General features: G+C 39.8%; 1 protein-coding gene across 8 annotated transcripts in view; it reads right to left on the bottom strand.

Moving 5' to 3' along the window:
* The window catches only part of PAK1 (p21 (RAC1) activated kinase 1), a 134,010-nt gene that overhangs the window by 46,929 nt on the left and 66,061 nt on the right, over nucleotides 1-21,020 (bottom strand). For 4 of the 8 annotated variants that reach the window (XM_088791553.1, XM_088791551.1, XM_088791550.1 and 1 more), the window contains one exon: nucleotides 11,067-11,277. In XM_088791553.1, coding sequence (XP_088647679.1) covers nucleotides 11,067-11,256 — 190 coding nt within the window. In that variant the 5' untranslated portion in view covers nucleotides 11,257-11,277. Of the gene's footprint in view, nucleotides 1-10,172; nucleotides 10,225-11,066; nucleotides 11,278-21,020 lie in introns of all 8 variants that reach the window. The other 4 variants (XM_088791554.1, XM_088791552.1, XM_088791555.1 and 1 more) reach the window with 3 other exon arrangements.

Genomic DNA, 21,020 nt, shown 5'->3' with positions numbered 1-21,020 from the left:
CTCATGCTCTAGTGTTTACAAAGGACTTTCACATAATTAGTTCACTAGAGCCTCAGAAGTCTGTGACAAGCAGGGCAGTGATTAGGGCACCCATTTTACAAAAGAAGAAACAGAGGTTCCAAGAAGTTAAGTAACCTGCCCAAGGTCACAGAGTAAGTTCAAAGCACGTTGGGACCAGAACTGAGGTTTTCAAACTCCCAGCCCTAAGGCCTTTCTGTTCTGTCACTGCCTTTCCTCGATTGCTGTTCATGATGTCATCTCTCCCCTCTCTCCCAAAGCATTCCTGTCCCCAAGCTGTTACCGATTCTATCTTCTACACCGTGATCAAATGTGTTCACTCTTCTCCATCTCATGCCACCACCCTACCTCAGACATTGTTATCTGTGGTCTGAATCATTCTAACAGGAGCCTGGCATCTGCATCTGGTCTCCTCCGATCCAAACAGCGGTCGGGGCATCTCTGGTCTGCTGCCCAAAGCAGCACCCACACCACTTGGGAGGCTATTGGAAACGTAGAATCTCCAGCTCCACCTTAGACCTACGGAGTCAGAATCTGAATTTTAACAGGCTCCCAAATGATTCGTGTGCCTATAAAAGTCTGAGAATCAAGAGAACGAGAAGACAAACCACAGACAGGGAGAAGATATTTGTAAGAGCTATATCTCATAAAGGACTATTATCCAAAATATACAAAGAACTCTTAAAACTTAACAATAAGAAAAAAACCCAATTAATAAAATGGGCAAAAGACCTGCAGATGGAAAAAATGCTCAACATCATATATCACTAGGGAAATGCAAGTTAAAACAACAATGAAATACCACTACACACCTATCAGAAAGGCCAAAATCCAAATCTGACAACACCAAATACTGACAAGAATGTGGAACAACAAAAACTTTCATTACTGGTGGGAATGCAAAATTATACAGTCACTGTGGAAGACATGTTGGCAGTTTCTGACAAAATTAAACATACTTGTACTATGCAATCAAGCAATCGCACTCCTTGGTATTTAACCAAATGAGCTGAAAACATGTTCACACAAAAACTTGCACATTTATATTTATAGAAGCTTTATTCATAATCGCCCAAACTTGAAGCAATCAAGATGCCCTTCAGTAGGTGAATGGATAAACTGGTACATCCAGAAAATGGAATATTATTCAGCACTAAAAAGAAATGAACTATCAAGCCATGAAAAGAAGAACCTTAAATATATATTACCAGGTGAAAGAAACCAATCTGAAAAGGCTATACACTGTATGATTCCAGCTATATGACATTCTGGAAAAGACAAAACTATGGAGACACTATAAAGACCAGTGGTTGCCAGAGGTTAGGCGGGAAGAAGGCTTGAACTAGGAGAACACAGAGGAATTTTAGGGCAATGAAACTAGTCTGTATGATACTATAATGGTAGATATATGTCATTATACATTTGTCCGAGCTCATAGAATGCACAACACCAAGAGTGAACCCTAATGTAAAACATGGACGTAAGGTGAGTATGGTGTGTTGACGTAGGCTTGTTAATCGTAACAAATGTACCACACTGGTACGAGGTATTGATAGTGGAGAAGGTTGTGTGTATGTGGGGGCAGGAGGCATATAAGTAATCTGTGTACCTTCCACTCAATTTTGCTGTGAACCTAAAACTGCTCTAGCAAATGGGAGTCTACTTTAAAAAAAAAAAAAGTCGGAGATGCTCTGCTCTACAGATTTGTACCTTCTCCTTCATCTCCCAATACTTACGTTTCATACCCTCTACACCAACTACACTGAACCAGTTATGGTTCACCCAACATAATAGGCTCTTCCATACCTCCTCCCATTTTCTCAAGCTTACTCCCGCTGCCTGTGAATCCTGCCTTGCCCTGTCCCTTCCCTTGCCACCACGCCACACAAAGCCTTTTACGGATCCTTGACAAGTCTCAGCTTAAAGGTCATCTCTTCTGTGAAGTCTTTCCTGGTCTCTAGGTTGGGCAGTTTTTCAACCTCTCCTCTGTTCTCACAGCACCAGTATACTAATTGCCTATTTTAAGGGTTTATCTTCCCAATCAAACTGAGTCCCAGTACAGGGGCCATGTCCAACTCACCACGGATCCCTAACAGCTAGTACGTGCCTGGCAAAATATAGGTGCTTGGTCAATGAGTGAAGAAAGGAACAAATGACCAGACACCTAACTCAACCTGGCAAAGCATCTAAGGCACCTGCCTAAGACATGCAAATTCTCTCCAGGGCAGGAATAAATGTCTCATTCTTACCAGCTCTGACCTGATTTTCACAAATACAAATTCAAAAAGTCTGGCTTCAAAGCCAAGGCCCCTTTCATTCTACTATTTCACCTTCCCTAAAGAATTTCAAGTTGAGTCAAGAAAACAAATTTTGGTAAAATGAGAAGAAATAACATCAAATAAGAATGTATGTATAAGATACCATAACACACATTATTTTCCTTAATTAGTACCATCCTATGAGATAGATTATTGTCATTTTCGAGATGAAGAAACTGAAAACATAGTTAAATAATTTACGCAAGCTCACACAGCTAGTAAGAGCTGGGATTTGATCCCAGGTCTGATTCCCAAAGTTCTTTCCTCAGTATCTTTACGAGAACCATTTGCCTACATGCCAATTGCTAGGGTTTCAGCTATTTATGAACTTGATCATTTCTCTTCCAGAAGGAGCTGCTTTGAGACAGGGAAGGCGAAGGGTTTACCAGGGCCCAAATTAAGCCTTCATTTATGACATAAATTCATCTGTCTTACTTATAGCTAGACTGCATGGGACATGTTACAGGGCTTTGTAGTTGCTTTCTGTTCCCAAATTTCTTCTGATCTAGTCACTTAAAAGATTGAAAAGAACAGGTACGCTATTTTTACATTTTATTTAGGTTTTTGTTTTATATTTATAGATCTTATATTTTTACATATTATTTCTACTACGTTATTAATATACTATGTAATATACCATCACAGGCATAGAATGTCAAACACAAAAGGAGCTTTGGTAATGGAGACACAGAACGAGAATGGCTCAAAGGATGAGTAGTGGAAAGAAAAGAGGCCAGGGAAATAAAAGCATTTAACACATAAACATGCACGGTAATGCTGAAGGCGGCTCTGCTCCCATAAGCCATTCCTCTCTCTGCACCCTTGCATACACCTCCATATTCCCACCTCCAAGTGTTTACTCACTTTTCCTTCTCCGTGCTTGAAACGATCTTCCTCCACTGTTAAACATCCCCAGCCCTCTTTTAAAGACTGATTCAAGTCCCAATTCTTCCAGAATGGATTTCCTCACCTTCCCTCCTTTTGTAAGTTCTAAAGACACTGGTAGTCTGCCATATTACCATGCATTAGTCATTTCCTAGCTTGTATTGAGGGCTTATCTCCTAACTGAAAATGTAGTCAGGGTCCAAATTATAATAGTAGCTGGGTTATTGTTGTTACTATTTTTATGGTTATTACTATTGTGTTATTATTTTGTTATTACTATTTGTCTTAGTGTTATTACTTTGAGGATCAACTAAGGTAAGGAAAACGTATGTGCTTTGTAAGCTAGAGAGCTTTACAAACATAAGCAATCATTAATATAAAAAAAGAGTCAGAGACATCTCTGTTGCCACCTCATGAGCTACCTGGGTCAGAACTGCCCAACTAATCTGTTCCTGGATTCCTGACCCTCAAAAACTGCGAGATTATAAATGTTTGTTGTTTTAAGTTGCTTTAAAAAAAGAAAGGAAGGAAGGAAGAAGAAAGGAAGGAAGGAAGGAAGGAAGGAAGGAAGGAAGGAAGGAAGGAAGGAAGGAAGAAAGAGGTCAGAGTTAAGATTTCCCAGCCCACTCATGAAGACAGATAACGGGCTAAGGAGAAAGAAGAAAGAATCATCCTGATCTCATGTAACTAGAGATCACAGGCTTGAGGAAATAAGGTGGAAAAAGGAGCTTAGAACCTCACCCATCCTAACTTTAACTCTATCTTTGTCCTCGTCCATTTGGCTTTCTGATAACGTGAGGCTGACACTGCAAAATTCCATGTTGCTGAACAGCCCTCCAAGTCTCGGCACAACTCATGGGCCTTATTTATTTTTTAAAGATTTATTTTTAAGAAGCACCTCTCATTGGTTCAGCTGAGCTAATCTGAGCTCAAGGCAGTAAAACACTCCAAAGTTGGAGAGATAAACACTGACATAGTCCAGTTTTAAAATTAACTTTGCTAGATACTTCCCAAGCTCAGAGAATTCCATTTTGCTTGTGAAAATGCAGCCAGAAAAAGATTCCAAACGAAATGCTGCAGGACTCCTTAGAATAAACCAAAGGCTCCAGATCCTAACCACAGGCACCAGGCCTTCGCCCATGGAATTCTGCAACTCAGCGCCACCTATTACAAGCCCTGGATGACAGCTTCTTCCAATCATGTGTGCATTCCCCCAGCACACACTGAAGCCCTGCTGGAGGTCAGCATTAGGTAATGACACAGACATTCTACCCACTGCCAACTCAAATCTCAGCCACTACCACAGCCCACAGGAAACTCTTCCTTCTCATCTCCCAAATCTCCTTAGAGAGAGACCCAACACTAACTACTGCTCTGCAAACTCTGGCTCCAAAAGTCTGAGGAAACCCAGGCATCTGTATTTTTTTTAAAAGCACCCTAAGTGAGCCAGATATGCAAACTGGGTGGAGTATAACTGAAAGAGACAGTATGCTAGGATGTAAGAGATTAGTTCCACACTCATCCCTGCCACTTTCCAGCTGTGAGACCTTGAGCAATTTACTTTCTCTGAGCCTCAGCCTCCCCAACTGAAAATGAGTTGTTGCAGGCATCAGATAAAACAAGAAATGAGGTTTCCACAACATCCAGTTATGATTAAAACACTTAATAAGATAGGTATAGAAGGAAAATATCTTAACATAATAAAGGCCATAGATGACAAACCCTCAGCTAATCTCATAATTAACGGTGAAAAACTGAAGCTCTACGTTCAGGAACAAGACAGCGCCGTCCCCTATCACCTCTGCTTTTCAACACAGTGTTGGAAGTCCTCGCCAGAGCAATCAGGCAAGAGAAAGAAACAAAAGGCACCCAAATTGGGAATGAAGAAGTTAAATTGTCACTCTTTGCAGATGACATGATGCTATATAGAGAAAACCCTAAAGACTCCACCAAAAAGCTATTAGAAACAGTCAATGAATACAGTAAAATTGCCGGCTACAAAATCAACATACAAAGATCCACTGCATTCCTGTATACTAACAATGAAATCTCAGAAAAAGAAATAAAAAAATAATAATTCCTTTTGCAATTGCAGCAAAAATAATAAAATACCTAGGAATAAACTTAACCAAGGATGTGAAAGACCTATATGCTGAAAACTATGAGACATTTTTAAAAGAAATTGAAGACACAAAGAAATGGAAAGACATCCCAAAGAAATATACAGATTTAATGCAATCCCCATCAAAATCCCAATGGCATTTTTTAAAGAAATAGAACAAAAATTCATCAGATTTGTTTGGAACCACAAAAGACCCCGAATAACCAAAGCAATCCTAAGAAAAAAGAACAATGCTGGAGGTATCACACTCCCTGACTTTAGCTTGTACTACAGGGCAACAATAATCAAAACAGCATGGTATTGGCAGAAAAACTGACACATAGACCAATGGAATAGAATTGAGAACCCAGAAATAAAACCACATAAATATGGACACATAATTTTTGACAAAGAAGCAAAAAACATACAATGGAGAAACGACAGCCTCTTCCGTAGATGGTGCTGGCAGAATTGAAAAGCCACATGTAAAAGAATGAGACTGGACTGCTATCTGTCACCATGTACCAAAATTAATTCAAAATGCATCAAAGACTTAAGCATAAGACCTGAACACAATAAACTGCATAGAAGAAAACATAGGTACTAAACTTACGGACATTGGGTTCAAAGAGCATTTTATGAATTTGGCTCCAAAGGCAAGGGAAGTAAAAGCTAAAATAAATGAATGGGACTATATCAAACTTAAAAGCTTCTGCACTGCAAAAGAAACCATCGACAAAATAAAGAGGCAATCAATTGAATGGGAGAAGATTTTTGCAAACAGTGCCTCCGATAACAGGCTAATATCCAAAATATACAAGGAACTCATGCAACTCAACAACAAAAAAAACAAACAACCCAATTGAAAAATGGGCAGAGGACCTGAAGAGACATTTCTCCAAAGAGGACATACAAATGGCAAATAGACATATGAAAAAATGCTCAACATCACTAATCATCAGAGTAATGCAAATAAAAACCACAATGAAATATCACCTCACCCTAGTCAGAATGGCTATCATCAACAAGACAAATAGTAACAAGTGTTGGAGAGGCTGTGGAGAAAAAGGAACCCTCATACACTGTTGGTGGGAATGCAGACTGGTGCAGCCGCTATGGAAGGCAGTGTGGAGATTCCTCAAAAAATTACGAATAGAATTACCATATGACCCAGCAATCCCTCTCCTGGGTATCTACCCCAAAAATCTGAAAAGATTTATACATAAAGACACGTGTGCTCCAATGTTCATTGCAGCTTTATTTATGGTGGCCAAGACATGGAAACAAACAAAATGTCCTTCGATAGATGAATGGATAAAGAAGTTGTGGTATATATACACAATGGAATACTATTTGGTGATAAGAAAAGATGAAATAGGACCATTTGTGACAACATGGATGGATCTTGAGATTATAATGCTAAGCGAAATAAGTCAGACAGAAAAAGCAGAGAACCATGTGATTTCACTCATATGTGGTATATAAACCAAAAACAACAAAAGAACAAGACAAACAAATGAGAAACAAAAACTCATAGACATAGACAATAGTTTAGTGGTTACCAGAGGGTAAGGGGGGAGGGGAGTGGTAAATGAGGGTAAAGGGGATAAAATATATGGTGATGGAAGAAGAACTGACTATGGGTGGTGAACACACAATGGGATTTATAGATGATGTAATACAGAATTGTACAACTGAAATCTTTGTAACTTTACTTACTAACAATTGTCACCCCAATAAACTTTAATTAAAAAATAAATAAATAAAATAAAATATTTTAAAAAAAGAAATGAGGTTTCCATTAAAGAAACAAACAAAAAAAAACCACTTCATATTTGTATAGTGTTTTACACTTTTGAAAATGCTTTTACCCCCACTACATCAAATGACAAAAGCCTACTAAGGATATGGGGTAGATGGAAATTATGCATATTCTCATTTTACAGATGAGGATACTAGGATTAAAGTAAATAGGTAAAAGGGGAAAAAAATCACAGAGTCAGTAAATGTCAGAGGTAGGACTCAACCTAGGTTCTCTAAGTCCAGTTTTAGACCATCTCTCTATGCAGCTGGTATAAATTCTCAAATACTTGACGAAGGGCATACCACTTCAAAGACTTCCAACCCTGCTGTGTATCCCGCCAGGACTAAGGTAAGCACAAAGGAGCAGGTCAACAAATGCTTCCATGGTGGTACCAATATGCACAGTCAGGCTGAACAAAGGTTCCAAACCAAAGGAAAAAACCTCACTTGTTTCGTTTCAGTGTACGCATCAATTACGGCCATCTAGGGTCTTAAAGCAAAGGGTGAAACCCATGTGCTCAGAGGGGAAACCTATGTACCAAGGGGATGAAAGAGAGGTTACTAGGGATGAAAGAAGTTTCACAAGAACTTCTTGTAACTATGCTTTCTACCTCCCTGCTTTGAGTGCATAGACATACAGCTTTGATCTTGAGCTAAGAGATTTGGTTTCAAACCAGATTTGGCCTAAAGTTACTCAGCAAGTATTTCCAGAAGAACCTCTGGGTCTACAGCTTTATCACAGATTCCAGTACTTTACAATGGCCTGGATTCTTTACAATGACCTACATATACAACTTGATCAAACTTCATCTCTATACTATCTCCTTTAGGTAATTATAGGATTTCAAAGGTATAAGAGATTGTATATGTTTACTGGTTTGACTCTAATTTTTCAGATAAAGGCACTGAAGTCTACAGAGAGAAGTAATCGACCCAAATCAGGCAGCCAATTCATGGCAGCAGAATCAAAATTACAACCCAGATATCCACACCCCACCTCCCCATTCAGAACATAAGATCATCCCTTCAGTTCCTAATGATATCTGAAGGTTATGCTTCCATCTGCTTTTTAAGGTAGGAAATCTTCTTTAACAAAAAAGAAAAAAAGAAAAAAAAAAGAAAGTTTTATTGAGATGTAATTCACATACCATACAATTCACCCATATAGTGCACAATTCAGTGGCTTTTAGTACCTTCAAGAGCTGGGCAACCATCCCACAATCAATTTTAGAACATTTTCATCACCCCAAAAAGAAAACCCTTAGCCAAAATCCCCAAATCCTCTCTGCCTCCCCCACAGCCCTGGGCAACCACTCATCTACCTTTTCTCTATGGATTTGCCCATTCCGGACATTTCATACGAAAATAATCCTACAACATGTGGTCCTTTGTGACTGCCTTCTGTCACTCACAAGTTTTCAAGGTTCACGCATGTTGTAGCATTTCTCTTTGCTAACAATTAATATTTCTTTGTATGTATATACCCCATTTTACTTATCCATTCGTCAGTTCAGGAATGTTTGGGTTGTTTCTACTTTGGGGCTATTACGAAAAATGCTACTATAAACATTCATGCACAAGTTTTTGCGTGGACATGCTTTCATTTCTGAGTCATATGGTAACTCTATGTTTAACCTTTTGAGGAACTGCCAGACTTTTCCACAGCTGGCTACACCATCTTATCAACAAGCAGTGTATGAGAGTTCCAATATCTCCACATCCTTGCTAACACTTGTTAATATCTCTTTTTATTATAGCCACCCTGAGTGTGAAGTGGTATCTCATTGTGGTTCTGACTTGCCTTTGCCTGGTGGCTAATGATTTTGAGCATCTTTTCATGCATGGCCTTTGTGTATCTTCTTTGGAGAGATATCTAGTCGATGCTTTGCCCATTTTTTAAGTTGCCTTTTTATTGTTCGATTGTAATAGCTCTTTATATATTTTTGATACAAGTCCCTTATCAGATACATAATTTGGGAAATTTTTCTCCCATTCTGTGGGTTATCATTTTTCTTTCTTGATGGTGCCCTTTGAAGCATAAAAGTTTTTAATTTTGATGTTTCCTCTCAGGCACGAATCTTATTATCTTCCTAGTTTGTCAGCAGGAACAAAGCCAACCTTTTAATCTTTAATTTTAAGTCCTCTTTACTACACATTTAGAAACTTGGGCTACAGACCTACTTATTTATAGAGATCTTATAAGAATCATGATTGATTAAAGCACAATATTAAAATTAAGCAAACACCTAAATTGAGGGATAAACAAAATGGCTATTTATGAGGTAGAAGGTGCTAGGGTAGGGTAACACAGCCCCTGTACCTAGTAAGTTGGCAGCTACTTTATAAATGAATTAGCCAGAAAATTCAAGTTCAGCAACTCATCCATGTCTTTTCTATCTAGACACAAAAAGAGCTCACAATGAAGGTGCAGTAGGGGAAAGGTTAAACACACAAAGATACGAGCCCACAGTACTCAACGTAAGCCCTCAATCATTCTTATTTCAGTTGCTCACCAATCATTTCCTGTTTGTAAGAGCATTACCTATCAGACATTTCTATGTCAAGACATCTCAAATGCAAAGTGTCTAAAATTCTTTTCACCTCAAATGCACTGTGTTTAAAAAATCATCATTTTCCCCATTCTCCAACCACCAACCCTCTTGACTTGTCCTTCTTCCTGTGTTCCCTATCTGGTTAATGACGCTATCATCTACCATTGCCCCCGATGTGTACTTATGCAGTTATATTTTTCTGCAATGTGAGCTATTTTCTGCAGTTCGCAATTGTGGTATTTGGCCTACTGTTTCAGAATCCCAATTCTGATTCTGTCATGCAGTCTACTAGCTATGCCTTCCAACTTCACTAAATGAGTAAAGAGAAAGGGAACTAACATTTGAGTACCTTCTGTGCAGAAGGTACTGTATTAGGAACTTGGCGTGTAATCTTCACACAACAACCCTGTGATATTATCCCAATTTTACAGATAGGAAAATCCCAATCTTTCCTACAGATAGAAAACTAAAAGTCAAAGAAGTTAACTGACATACCTAAAGTCAGAGAGCTCGTAAGTGATGAATCCAGGATGTGACCCAGGTCCACCTAAATCAGAAGCTCACGATAACTATATATAGACAGAAAGCCAATTTCTTCAGCATGCCACAAGAACAAGGCCCACAAGCATGGCTGAGAAGTTTACTTCATATCAATAGACATTTAAATAAATATTTGGAGGAGAGGGTGTGAAACAAGTCATCTAACCATGAGGACATCCAAACCTCTATTTCACTATCTCGTCCATCGGATCTCAGTGACTTTATCAGATACGCTGTTAAAATCCCGATTATTCTTCTAGAAGTTTTATCAGTAAAAAGGAAATGAGCCTCCTAGTATGACTGATTTTCAGTGAACTCATGCTGAGTCCTGCTTCCTCTTCTCAGTTTCGTTTCCTCAGCTATTACTTGCCCTTCTTACTGATATTTAATTCCCAGATTTGGCTATGAACTCAGGACATAGGAATAAAGAAGAGGCAATCAAGAATCTGGAAAGAAGACATTCCACATAAAAATAATTTGGGGAAAAACATTTCCAAATGAAGATATTTCAATAGTTCTTATATTTTGTGATTTCATCAACAGTTTAAGAACTTATAAAGTAACTAACTTTTTTAAGTAACTGTGGCTTCAGATTGTCTAAAATCTGGCAAGAGCATAATTATTTTCGTAGAATTTGCTCAGATAAATAGTTAACAGAACTTTAAAACGGTCTATTTTCCATTTGACTTCAACCACATTAAGAAAGAAAGACAAGGGAAACATTTAATCGGGAAATAAAGGTCTTAACGAAAAAGTAAGTGAAGGGAAGGATAGATCTCTTATCCAGGTTACAAAAAAAAAAAAAAAAAAAAGGTATATAAGTGATGAGAAAGAAATGAAATACTGTACTTTTATCTCCAGGTAAGATGGATCGGTAAAATCGGTCCTTCTTTTTCTTCTCCTCTGGATTTGGGGGCAGAGGTTTGGAACCGTGGTTTAGGGTTCCAGCGTCTTTGCTGCCAGCTCCAATCATAGTGCTGGTGTTTCTCATTGGAGGGGCTGGGGGTTTATCTTGAATGTCGAGGCCGTTATTTGACATTGTCAACACCACCAGCAGCTACTGGAATCAGAAGAAAAGAACATAATTCTTTTATTATTTTTCAGGAAGAGGAAACTATGTGTTGAAAAGTTTAAAAGAATCCAAACTATACAACTCTTCCTCCAGGGCCCGGCTCAAGCCCTTCCAGGGCTTACATAGCATGACTACTGCTAGCATATCCAGTCAACAATACTCAAAGATATAACACCTACTCTGTGCCAAATGCTGCTGAAAATTCACAAGGTTCTGGTTTTCCTCCGCATTCCCCTATCTATGGCATTAGAGAGCACAGAAAACCATGACGATGTAGTTTAAAAGACAGAAATTCGGCTCCGCCAAACTCAGTATGAATCCCAGTGCCCCTTACTAGCTTTAGAGAAATTCCTTAACCACTTGGGTGCCATTTATTCATTCACATGAAAGTGTAAAGAAAACTGCTAACAGCATTCCATGTAGTGAATCCTCTGCCAACCTCTAATTTTGTGGCCTTAGGGAAATCACATTCCCTCTCTGGAATGGGCTGTATCACTATATCAAGGATCAGGAAAGTTGCAGGGTTTGTAGATAGTTTTATGGAAACACAGCCACACCCATTAATTTACATATTGTCTATGGCTGCTTTCACCTTCCAACAGCAGAGATGAGCAGTTGCAACAGAGACTGTCTGCCCACAAACCTAAAATATTTACTATCTAGTTCTTTACAGGAAAAGTTGGCTGTATCACCTCTCCACTATCTCCTTCCTCCAAAATACGTTAGATATCAATTACTTAAATGCTATGAACAAAAACCTATAGGAGTCTCTTTAATATTTTCTAATAAAGGCAAAATTAAAAGATGCCCTGCATCCATCTTTCTTGTTCTAAAAATACATGGTCAATGCAGTAACCATCCCATCCTACATGATGTTGAATGTAGTAGCAATCTCTAATTCATCTAGAAAACAGAAGGAATGAAATCTAAAATAAAAGTGAAAAATCCCTATCAGATGTACCAATAGTTCTAATGAACATAGATGTTATTACCTTAAATTCCAATGGGTAGACATGAATGTTTCCAGAATTAATAGTTTCTCATTATTTGTCCATGTGACAGTGGAAATTGTATCTTTCACCATGACCATTTAGAACATAAGCTCATTGGAATTGCACACAATACTGCTTTGGAGACTCAAGTTTCTAATTCAAAAAAATCAAAACCACCATAATAATCATGAAGAGCTTTTTTGGAAATTTAGATGCCCGGTTGGACCTCCATAAATTTTGACTTAGTATGACTGGGTAAAGGCCAAAATTCTGTAATTTAAAAAATTAGTGATCCTGATGCCAGCCAGATGTCAATACCACTGCTTCAGATATCAATTACTTAAATGCTATGAACACAATCTATAGGAGTCTTTTAAATATTTTCTAATAAATGCAAAACTAAAAGATGCCCTGCATCTATTTTTCCTTTAAGTCCTTTCTCCACATCCCTCTGCAAATGCTCTCACCTAGGTGTTCCCTCCAGACTCACCAGGCAATGGGTATACTTTCCAGATTATTACGTTTATTTTTACTGTTACAATTGACTTCACCAAGAGCCAGAAATGTTCCCCAAAGGGTGGGCTCGATTTTGTCACCTTTGGAATCCTAAAGTGTCTAGTATAGTATCTGACTCACAGTAGATTCAATAAATATTTTAATTAATCAAAAGTTTGCACAGGGGTCTATACCTTGCCTTGAAGGAGTGTAGGACATGAAATTGTAAGGCTCTTTACAATCTGGCAATGACCCACCTCAGAAACTAAGCCACTACACCTGGACAATGCTTACATTCCTACTATGCCTCAGAAATCTCTGTTCTCCTGAATTTGTCTCTTACCCTCCTCCTGATGCCCCAATGCTTCTTGCCAATGATTTTTCTACCTCTGAATGATAAAAATCTTAATCATCTTTCAAGGTCAAATTCAAACTTCACCTCTTTGTATAATCATCCTGACCTTCCTCTGGCAAACCAACTGCTCCTGACTTCTCTTTCTGAACCAATCAAATCAAGAAAGCAACGACCATCTTGTTAATTTATATGAACTCTCTGGATGGTATGCTTTTTATCCATTTCTTCCAGTTTCACTTTGCAGATTTCCTTTTGCTTTCCCTCCCAGCCCCAACTCAAGTCCCTCAACTCCCCAAAAGAGAACTTCTGGCTTCGCTCTCACATGTACCTTCTCACTCGGGATTGCCACTTCCAACATTACACTCCCTGCAGCCACCTGATAGCCAGAGCAGGCCCTTCCTTGCCTCTTCGGTGAGTCAGCCAACAACTTCATTGAATACCGTAACTCCCTTTCAGGACCACAGCCCTGGGCTGTGCCAAGAAAAACTTCATCAACCTTTCCAGCTTTTCTTCATTTCTCAGTTCGTTCCCTATGCTTGAATAATATGGTGGTAGAGCTCCAGTTTCAAAGGGATTCCAAGTTACTTAAAACCTAAAATCTGCTGTTGAGTTACAATGCTTGAATCCTCTGTATCATATTCCAGCCTAGGTCATCCAGCCTATGCTTGAAAACCTCCAGTGACAGGAAACCTACAGTCTCAAAAGTTAGCCTATTCTTATCACTTTGTGAGGGTGGTAAATGTCTATTACATTGTTTTGTACACCTGAAACTAATAAAAAAAAAATTTTTTTAAGTTAGCCTATTCTATCTTTGGTCACCTCATTTAGAGAGTTCTCACTTCAATTAAGTTCTGTCTATCTCACACTGCACTGCAATTACTTATTTACGCGTTTGCCTCCCCTTACACCCCCTCACCCACCAGACTTAGACTCTGGACTCCTCAAGAACTAACTTCAGTCTTATTTATTTTTCAGCCCCAACTCCAGCAAAGAGTAGGTAATCAATAAAGACTTGTTGAACAAATAAAGAAGTGAAAGAAATGAACAAATGAATGAATAAACAAACAAAAACTATTTCCACCTGTTAGTCCTAAATCCTATCTCTTAGCGCTATTCAGGAAAGATTACTGCCTCTTCCCCAGACAGAACTTTAGATACTTCAATCATCTTTCGAGGCCCCCCAAATCTATTTACTCAATGCTAAACATTGCAGGACCCTCAACTGCACTCACAGAACACACTTTCATGCCTTCTTAGTCCTTGTCTCCCAACTGACTTGGACTTTTCTAGTTTCCCCGTTGCCCTCAAACCAGTCCTTTCCTGTGGTTTCTCCACACGTTTCACTCTCTTTACACGTCACAGATCCCCTCACTGGTCATTTCGTCCATCTGTACTCAGCACAACACTTGGCACATTTTAAAACCTACCCAATGTTAAACTTTGTTTACAGGGCAACAAGTCAAAAACCTCAATCCTGAGAGGGGAAAGAAGAAACATACTCAACTCTTGAAATAGGAAACCAGACACAGTGTCTGTAGGCTGAAGATTTGGGAGGATGACAAACCAGTGCCTTCTGGGACGCTGCAGTCAGTGGGCCTGAGGCCAGCATCTAGGGTGACAGTTCAGACGGCAACCCTTTCTCCTTCCTAGACAACAAACTGATATAACAGACAGAAAGACAAACTGCCCAGGTTTTACCACTGCCTCAGAGCTCAGGAGCCTAACAATTTATGAGCAACAAATTATACTGAAGTTTTCATTATGAACCAACTGAATGGCTCTGAGATAAATGCAGGATCGCTGTGAGGTTTCACAAGGGCCACTGGTAGGGCGATATAGTAAAAAGGCGACTGGAGTTAAAATCAGGAGACCGGAGTTGAAGTCCTCTGTTACTTACCGGCTACAGTCCTTACAGAAGTCCCTTCACCTACGACCTGCAATTTGTTGTTTCCCACTGTGCCGTCCCTAGACAGATACTGGTTAAGAGCAAACCAGGGAGGGGAAGCGACTGTGCCTCTTTGGCTGTAAAAAGCATAGCATGCTGTAAAAAGCATAAAGGTACAGTGCTAGAGTAGAAAAAAGGGAAAGAAAATGCTTTCCAAGTAGCTACTATGTGTAAGGTACTTTACATACTGAATAAAAACTGGACAGGGATTCAGAGAAAGAGTGTGCTCACAAACTACTTCTTTCTACTTAGTCACATCTGGATTCCACAGCCACTTCTATGTAACAGAGTCAAGGTAATCAAAGATTTAAGATACACATACCATCAAAGCCAGAAGCAACCTTACATAAAAGTCACCTATCTAATCTGACCCCCTCATATTAGCCACCTCATACAACAGGTAGGCACACAGGGCCAAAAAACGAGAAGGAAATTATCTAAGGTCACACAGCAATTTAAAGGTGGGGATTAGAACCCATGTCTTCAGACTATCTGCCAAAGGATTTTCCAACTACACTGGAGGTAATTCTAGCTCCTTTGTATCTTTTCTGACCGGAATTCTGCTCCTTCTGATTTACGTTTAGGTGAGTCAAAACGTGAGTCAAATCGAGACAATGGCAAATATTGTAACACATAAACATGGCTGGGCTGGACTTGATTGATATTTACTAAATTTCTGCCAGGAACTAAGCACCAAAGAAGACATATAAATTCTTGATCCTCAAATCAGTCACGTGAAAGTTATACACACTTTTTGCTGTAGTTGCAGGTTCTTCATTCTAGTACAATTCAAATCAATACATTTTTACTGAGTATTTATATGTAAGGTGCTATGCTAGAAACCAGGGACTTGGAGATAAATACAAGAACAAGATATGATCTCGGCTCTAGAGGTTCTCTCAGGACAGTAAGCAAGACAGACAGGACCTAGAAAACCACACCACCAGGCCACTTGGAAGTACTGCTGTACAACAGTACAAACAATAACATGTCGGAAGACACACAAAGGAAAGACTGTGCTGAATGAAGGTGATCAGTGAGGCTTTAGAGAAGAGGTGGTACTAAGAGTAGGGGCTTAAAGAATAAATAGGGCAGACTAGTAGTCTTTGACTCTAGACTGTTCGAATCCTCTATGAGCTTTTTAAAACACCAGCTGAAGTCCGTAGGGGGAAGTACACTAATATCTGCAATTTACTTTGAAATACATTTTATAAAAATCAAATAGAGTAATGGATGAACATAGGGGTGTGACACAATATATATGTCAATATATAATATATAGTGGATGTGATAAAGCAAGTATTCGAAAATGTTAATGGTAGAAGAATCTAGGGGGTGGTTACCCAGGTATTCACTATAAAATTATTTCAACTTTGCTGTACTTCTGAAAATTTTCCTAATAAAAAATGGGGGTGGAGGGTGGAATAACCAATGCTTGAGTTCCGATTTAGTTGGTCTGGGACAAGCTCGGGCATTGGTATCCTACCTGCACAAAAGCAAACAGACAATAAATAAATGAATGATTTTGATGAAGCACAACGACAGCAGATGCATCCCAGACCCCAGGAACGGTGTATGTCTGAGAGGACAGCTGGGCAGAATGCAACACGAAGATGAAAAAGGAGGCTGAGGGATCACGGTGGGCCTTGCATTCTCCACACACATACAGCTCTTTCGGTCAGAAAACTGGTCCCTTCTAAGCAGTTCTAGATCTGCACAATGACTGTCTCATGTTAAAAATAAAAGATGACACTGTTGATTTAAAAAAAGGCTGTGGAGAGATGACAATGAAAAAAGAGGTGTTGCCTGGAGGAGGGGACCAGCTGCTATCTGTCGGCTGGGCTGTTCATACTCAGTGATGGTGAGAATTCACGCAATGGGACTTGGAGTTTAGGAGAGTTCCTGAACTGCCTAAGAGAGTTGCTAACGTTCTAAAACGTAGCTTCCCCAGAGACCCTATCTTTACAAGTAGGATTTCAGCCATCATTTGGGACTGATATTTTAATAACCACTGACATGAGATCACACCTTGGAGTTTACCGAAAACTTGGAAATCTGTTTGATCGCTATCAGTTTTCTCATTCCTTCAGGCAAATATTTATTCATCACCTACTGTTTGCTAGGCCCTGGTAGGTGCTGAGGATAAAACAGTGAGCAAGTGAGAAGAAACAAAATAGAAATATTAGCCAGTCCCGGGTCATAGAACTAGTGGGCAGCAGCGGCAGGGACCTGAAATGAAGGCTGTAAGACCTCTCTGTCCACGACACCACACCTCACTGTTGACTCTAGAGGCAAAGGAACGGACCTGACAACCTCTAATAACTCCTCAGATCATTATTTAACATGAAGGAGGGAAAGGAAAAAGAAGAAAGAAAACCTACTCCATATATGAATCACATTTCTCAGTTCCGACAACTCAGAGCAGCTGAGACAGGCATGACCTATACTCCACCCAGGACTGGGGAGTACTGCGTGCCCTTGACACCTAGTTATGAGAATCTGATCTTTAATTAAATTGTGCCAGGAGGTTTTCTTTGGCAGAGGCCTAGAATGCTGCAGTCTTGAATTTGCTGAGGGATGTCCTTCTGACATGTCAAAGACATCCCCGCTATGCGGCCTCCAGCCACTTGCTCTGGGTTAGCAACAAGAAAGCAACGGCTGAGGTAGCAGGGAGGAAAACTGGAGGCTGTTTCTAGCCTGGTAGGAGAGCAACTTTAATTTCTAACCCTCAGTCTTCTCTTATGTAAATACAAATAAGACTATCCATTAATACTTTATAGTTATCATAATTAAAAAGCATATATAAAAGCATCTACCATACTGCCTGGCAGAGAATAAATAAAGGTCCAATAAATATGTTTCCCTCCCCCACTCATCTTTCCAGTTTCATCTCTACTATTCCCTAAACTTGTCGTTCCAGCTAAATATGCTTCCATGCCCCTGCCTTTGCCCACGCTGTTCTCTCTGTCTAAAATGTCCCAACTTGTCTGCCAAGCAAAGTCCTACTCATTCTTCAAGACCCAGCTTGACTCACTTCTATGAAACATTCACAGAAGCCCCCTTACTTCTACTCCCCCCCATTTTAATAGCATTTTATACATTCTTCTATGCAGCAAATTCCATATTTCATATCAACAACGCAAGGGACCATGAACAACTCAAGTGACAAAACTGTGTCTAATTATCCTCTAAGTCCCTTTGTCCCACCCAGCACAGACCTGGTAATTACTAAAAGTTCACTGACTAAGGCAACCTGGTTTAGAGGGAAAAAAGCAACAAAACACAGGACCTGGAAGGATCTTGAAAAATCAGTCAGTACCAAAGCCTTATTTTATAGCTGGGAATCTGAACCCATAGGGATATGCAATTTATCTAAGATCATTCAAGGAAATAATGAAAAGGACATGACTGGCCTTTGATTATTCCGATTCTCTTAGAAACATTCTTTCTACACTAATTATAATTTGAGACAGAATGAACAAAGGGCTGTACCTGGGAGGCTTCCTGCAATTGCAGAGGTATGAGAGTCAGCAAAGTGAAATGGAAAAGGCAGAGAGATTTGGAGTTAGAGACTTAAATTCACTTAAGCTGGCCCTCTCCTTTCACCCTCCCCTTCCCCCATCAATCACACCTACACATCTTCCTCACACCTAACCAACAGGCACTAGAGTAACTTGCAGAAACCAGTACCAAAGGTCTTACAATCCTCTCCCTACTAACTTGGGAAATTCCTCACCTGCAGCCCCAGTTGAGCTATTCCCTTCAAATCAGTCAACTTCAAATCTCTAGCCTTCCCAATGGATGGCCAGTGTTCCCAAGAAACACTGCGATCTATTCTGCTGTCTCCTAAGTGGATGACCTTCGAGGCAATCTCTGCCTGAACACATCCTGTGGTTTCCCGCACTGACACATGCTGCCTCAAAGGAACGTTTCTCTTGGAAGCATAAAAACCGCAGCATGAAAATGAACTGTCCTCTTGCCTCTAAAAGATAACCCGAACTAAGCCAATCAAGCTTCCAGTGTCCATTTACTTCAGTCATCTTTGATCACCCAAACTTTCATCCCCAACCTTTTCTGTATGCCCACTAATCTGATCAAATTCCTCACTCCTTTCCGACTCTGGAGCCCTTTCATTATTTCCTCTGGAATGTCCCATTTGCCGTGGGCTTACTCCCCTTGCCTCCTCTCCTTTAAAGAAACCCAGCTGTCACCTGAAGAACAGACCTCTCTAGCAGTCCTCTCACCTGGAGGCTGTTCTCTCTCACACCTTACCTATCAATGTTCTCTTTAATTTTCAGTGCCATTTCAAAAAAACAAAAAACAAAAACAAAACATTTCTTTCTCTTCCTCTTGTATAACTTCCATTCCTTTGAGTGGCCTCCACAGGCTGCTATCACACTTCCTTGCTGCCTAATACCCACTTCCTGGTCTCCCCACTTAAAGGCTCTAGAACCTAGATCAGTCTTCTTCTGTACCCCACCAGATGCCATTCTAGGTGACTCCAACAGCCATACCGATGACCGTCCAGCTCTGGCCACTGCACGGGCTGACCTCCAGTCCAAGTTCGCCAATACTCGCACGATCACAGCCCGCACATTATCATCAAGCTGTGCATCAACTCCAATACCTGGAATGAAGCACATGTACCCAAACACAACCTCCTATCCATGCAGCTCACTGGCTCAGGAACTTCCACTGTAATTCCGGAATTTCATTTTGAGCTCCAGTCCACTATCCATTAGTCCCCCTGCCTTCACTTCTCTTTTTCCCTAACCACATCCATCAAAACCACTCAAATATCAAAAACCATCAACCCTCTAACACTCAACAAAAAACAAAAACAACCTGCTTTTAAAAATGGCAAAGGACTTGAATAGGCATTTCTCCAAGGAAGAGACATGAACAGCCAATAAGCAAATGAAAAGATGCTCAACATGATTAATCATTAGGGAAACGCAAGTCAAAACTACAATGAGGTACCATTAGGAAGACTCCTATCAAAAAAACCCAGAAAAAATAAGTGTTAGTGAGGATATGGAGAAACTGAAGCCTTGTGCACTGCTAGTGGGAATGTAAAATGATACAGCCACTGTGGAAAACAGTATAGCAGGTTCTCAAAAAATTAAAAATAGTATTACCATACGATCCAGCAATTCCACTTCTGGGTATATACCCAAAAGATGACAGCAAGGTCTTGCAGGGATGTTTGTACACCCATGTCCAGAGCATCATTATTCACAACAGCTAAAACATAGAAGCAACTCAAGTGTCCAGCGACCAATGAATGAATCAGCAAAATATGCTATATACATACAATGCAATAGTATTCAGAACAGAAAGGAAAATCCGCAATACGATACGACATGGATAATCCTTGAGGACATTACGCTAAGTGCAATAGCCAATCACAAAAAAGACAACTACTGTATGATTCCACTTATATGAGGAATCTACTACCTGCTCTACTACCCAGAGTTGTCAAAATCACACAGACAGAAAATATAATGGTGATTGACAGGGGTGGGGGAGGGGAGAATGGGGAGTTACTGTTTAATAGCTATAGAGTTCCAGTTTCACAAGATGAAGAGTTATGGAGATGGATGGTGGTGATAGTTGCAAAACAATGAGCATGTATTTAATACCACTGAACTGTATACTTAAAAATGCTTAAGACGATAAATTTTATGTTATGTATATTTTATTACAAAAAAAGAAAAGGATAAAAAGTAAGGGGAATTAGAAATTACTATATAATCAGTCAACTACCATGTGCCGGAAGTTCACAGTGGTATCAGCCATGTGACAGTGGGAGCCTGTCAATGCCGGGGCACCAGCCAGTGAACTGAGACTGAAGATGTTAATTAACTAAGGGCAGTGGATGACCGACTCTCAGGGGAGCAAGGAAAAGTGGTGCAACCATCGAGAAGTTATTACAATAATCCAA

Source organism: Rhinolophus sinicus, chromosome 14 (genome assembly GCF_057876585.1).
Source record: "Rhinolophus sinicus isolate RSI-liver-muscle chromosome 14, RSI-T2T, whole genome shotgun sequence".
NCBI classification, from domain to species: Eukaryota; Metazoa; Chordata; class Mammalia; order Chiroptera; family Rhinolophidae; genus Rhinolophus; species Rhinolophus sinicus.
The sequence above is the reverse complement of the archived record's forward strand: the minus strand, read 5'-3'. Positions and strand labels throughout refer to the sequence as shown.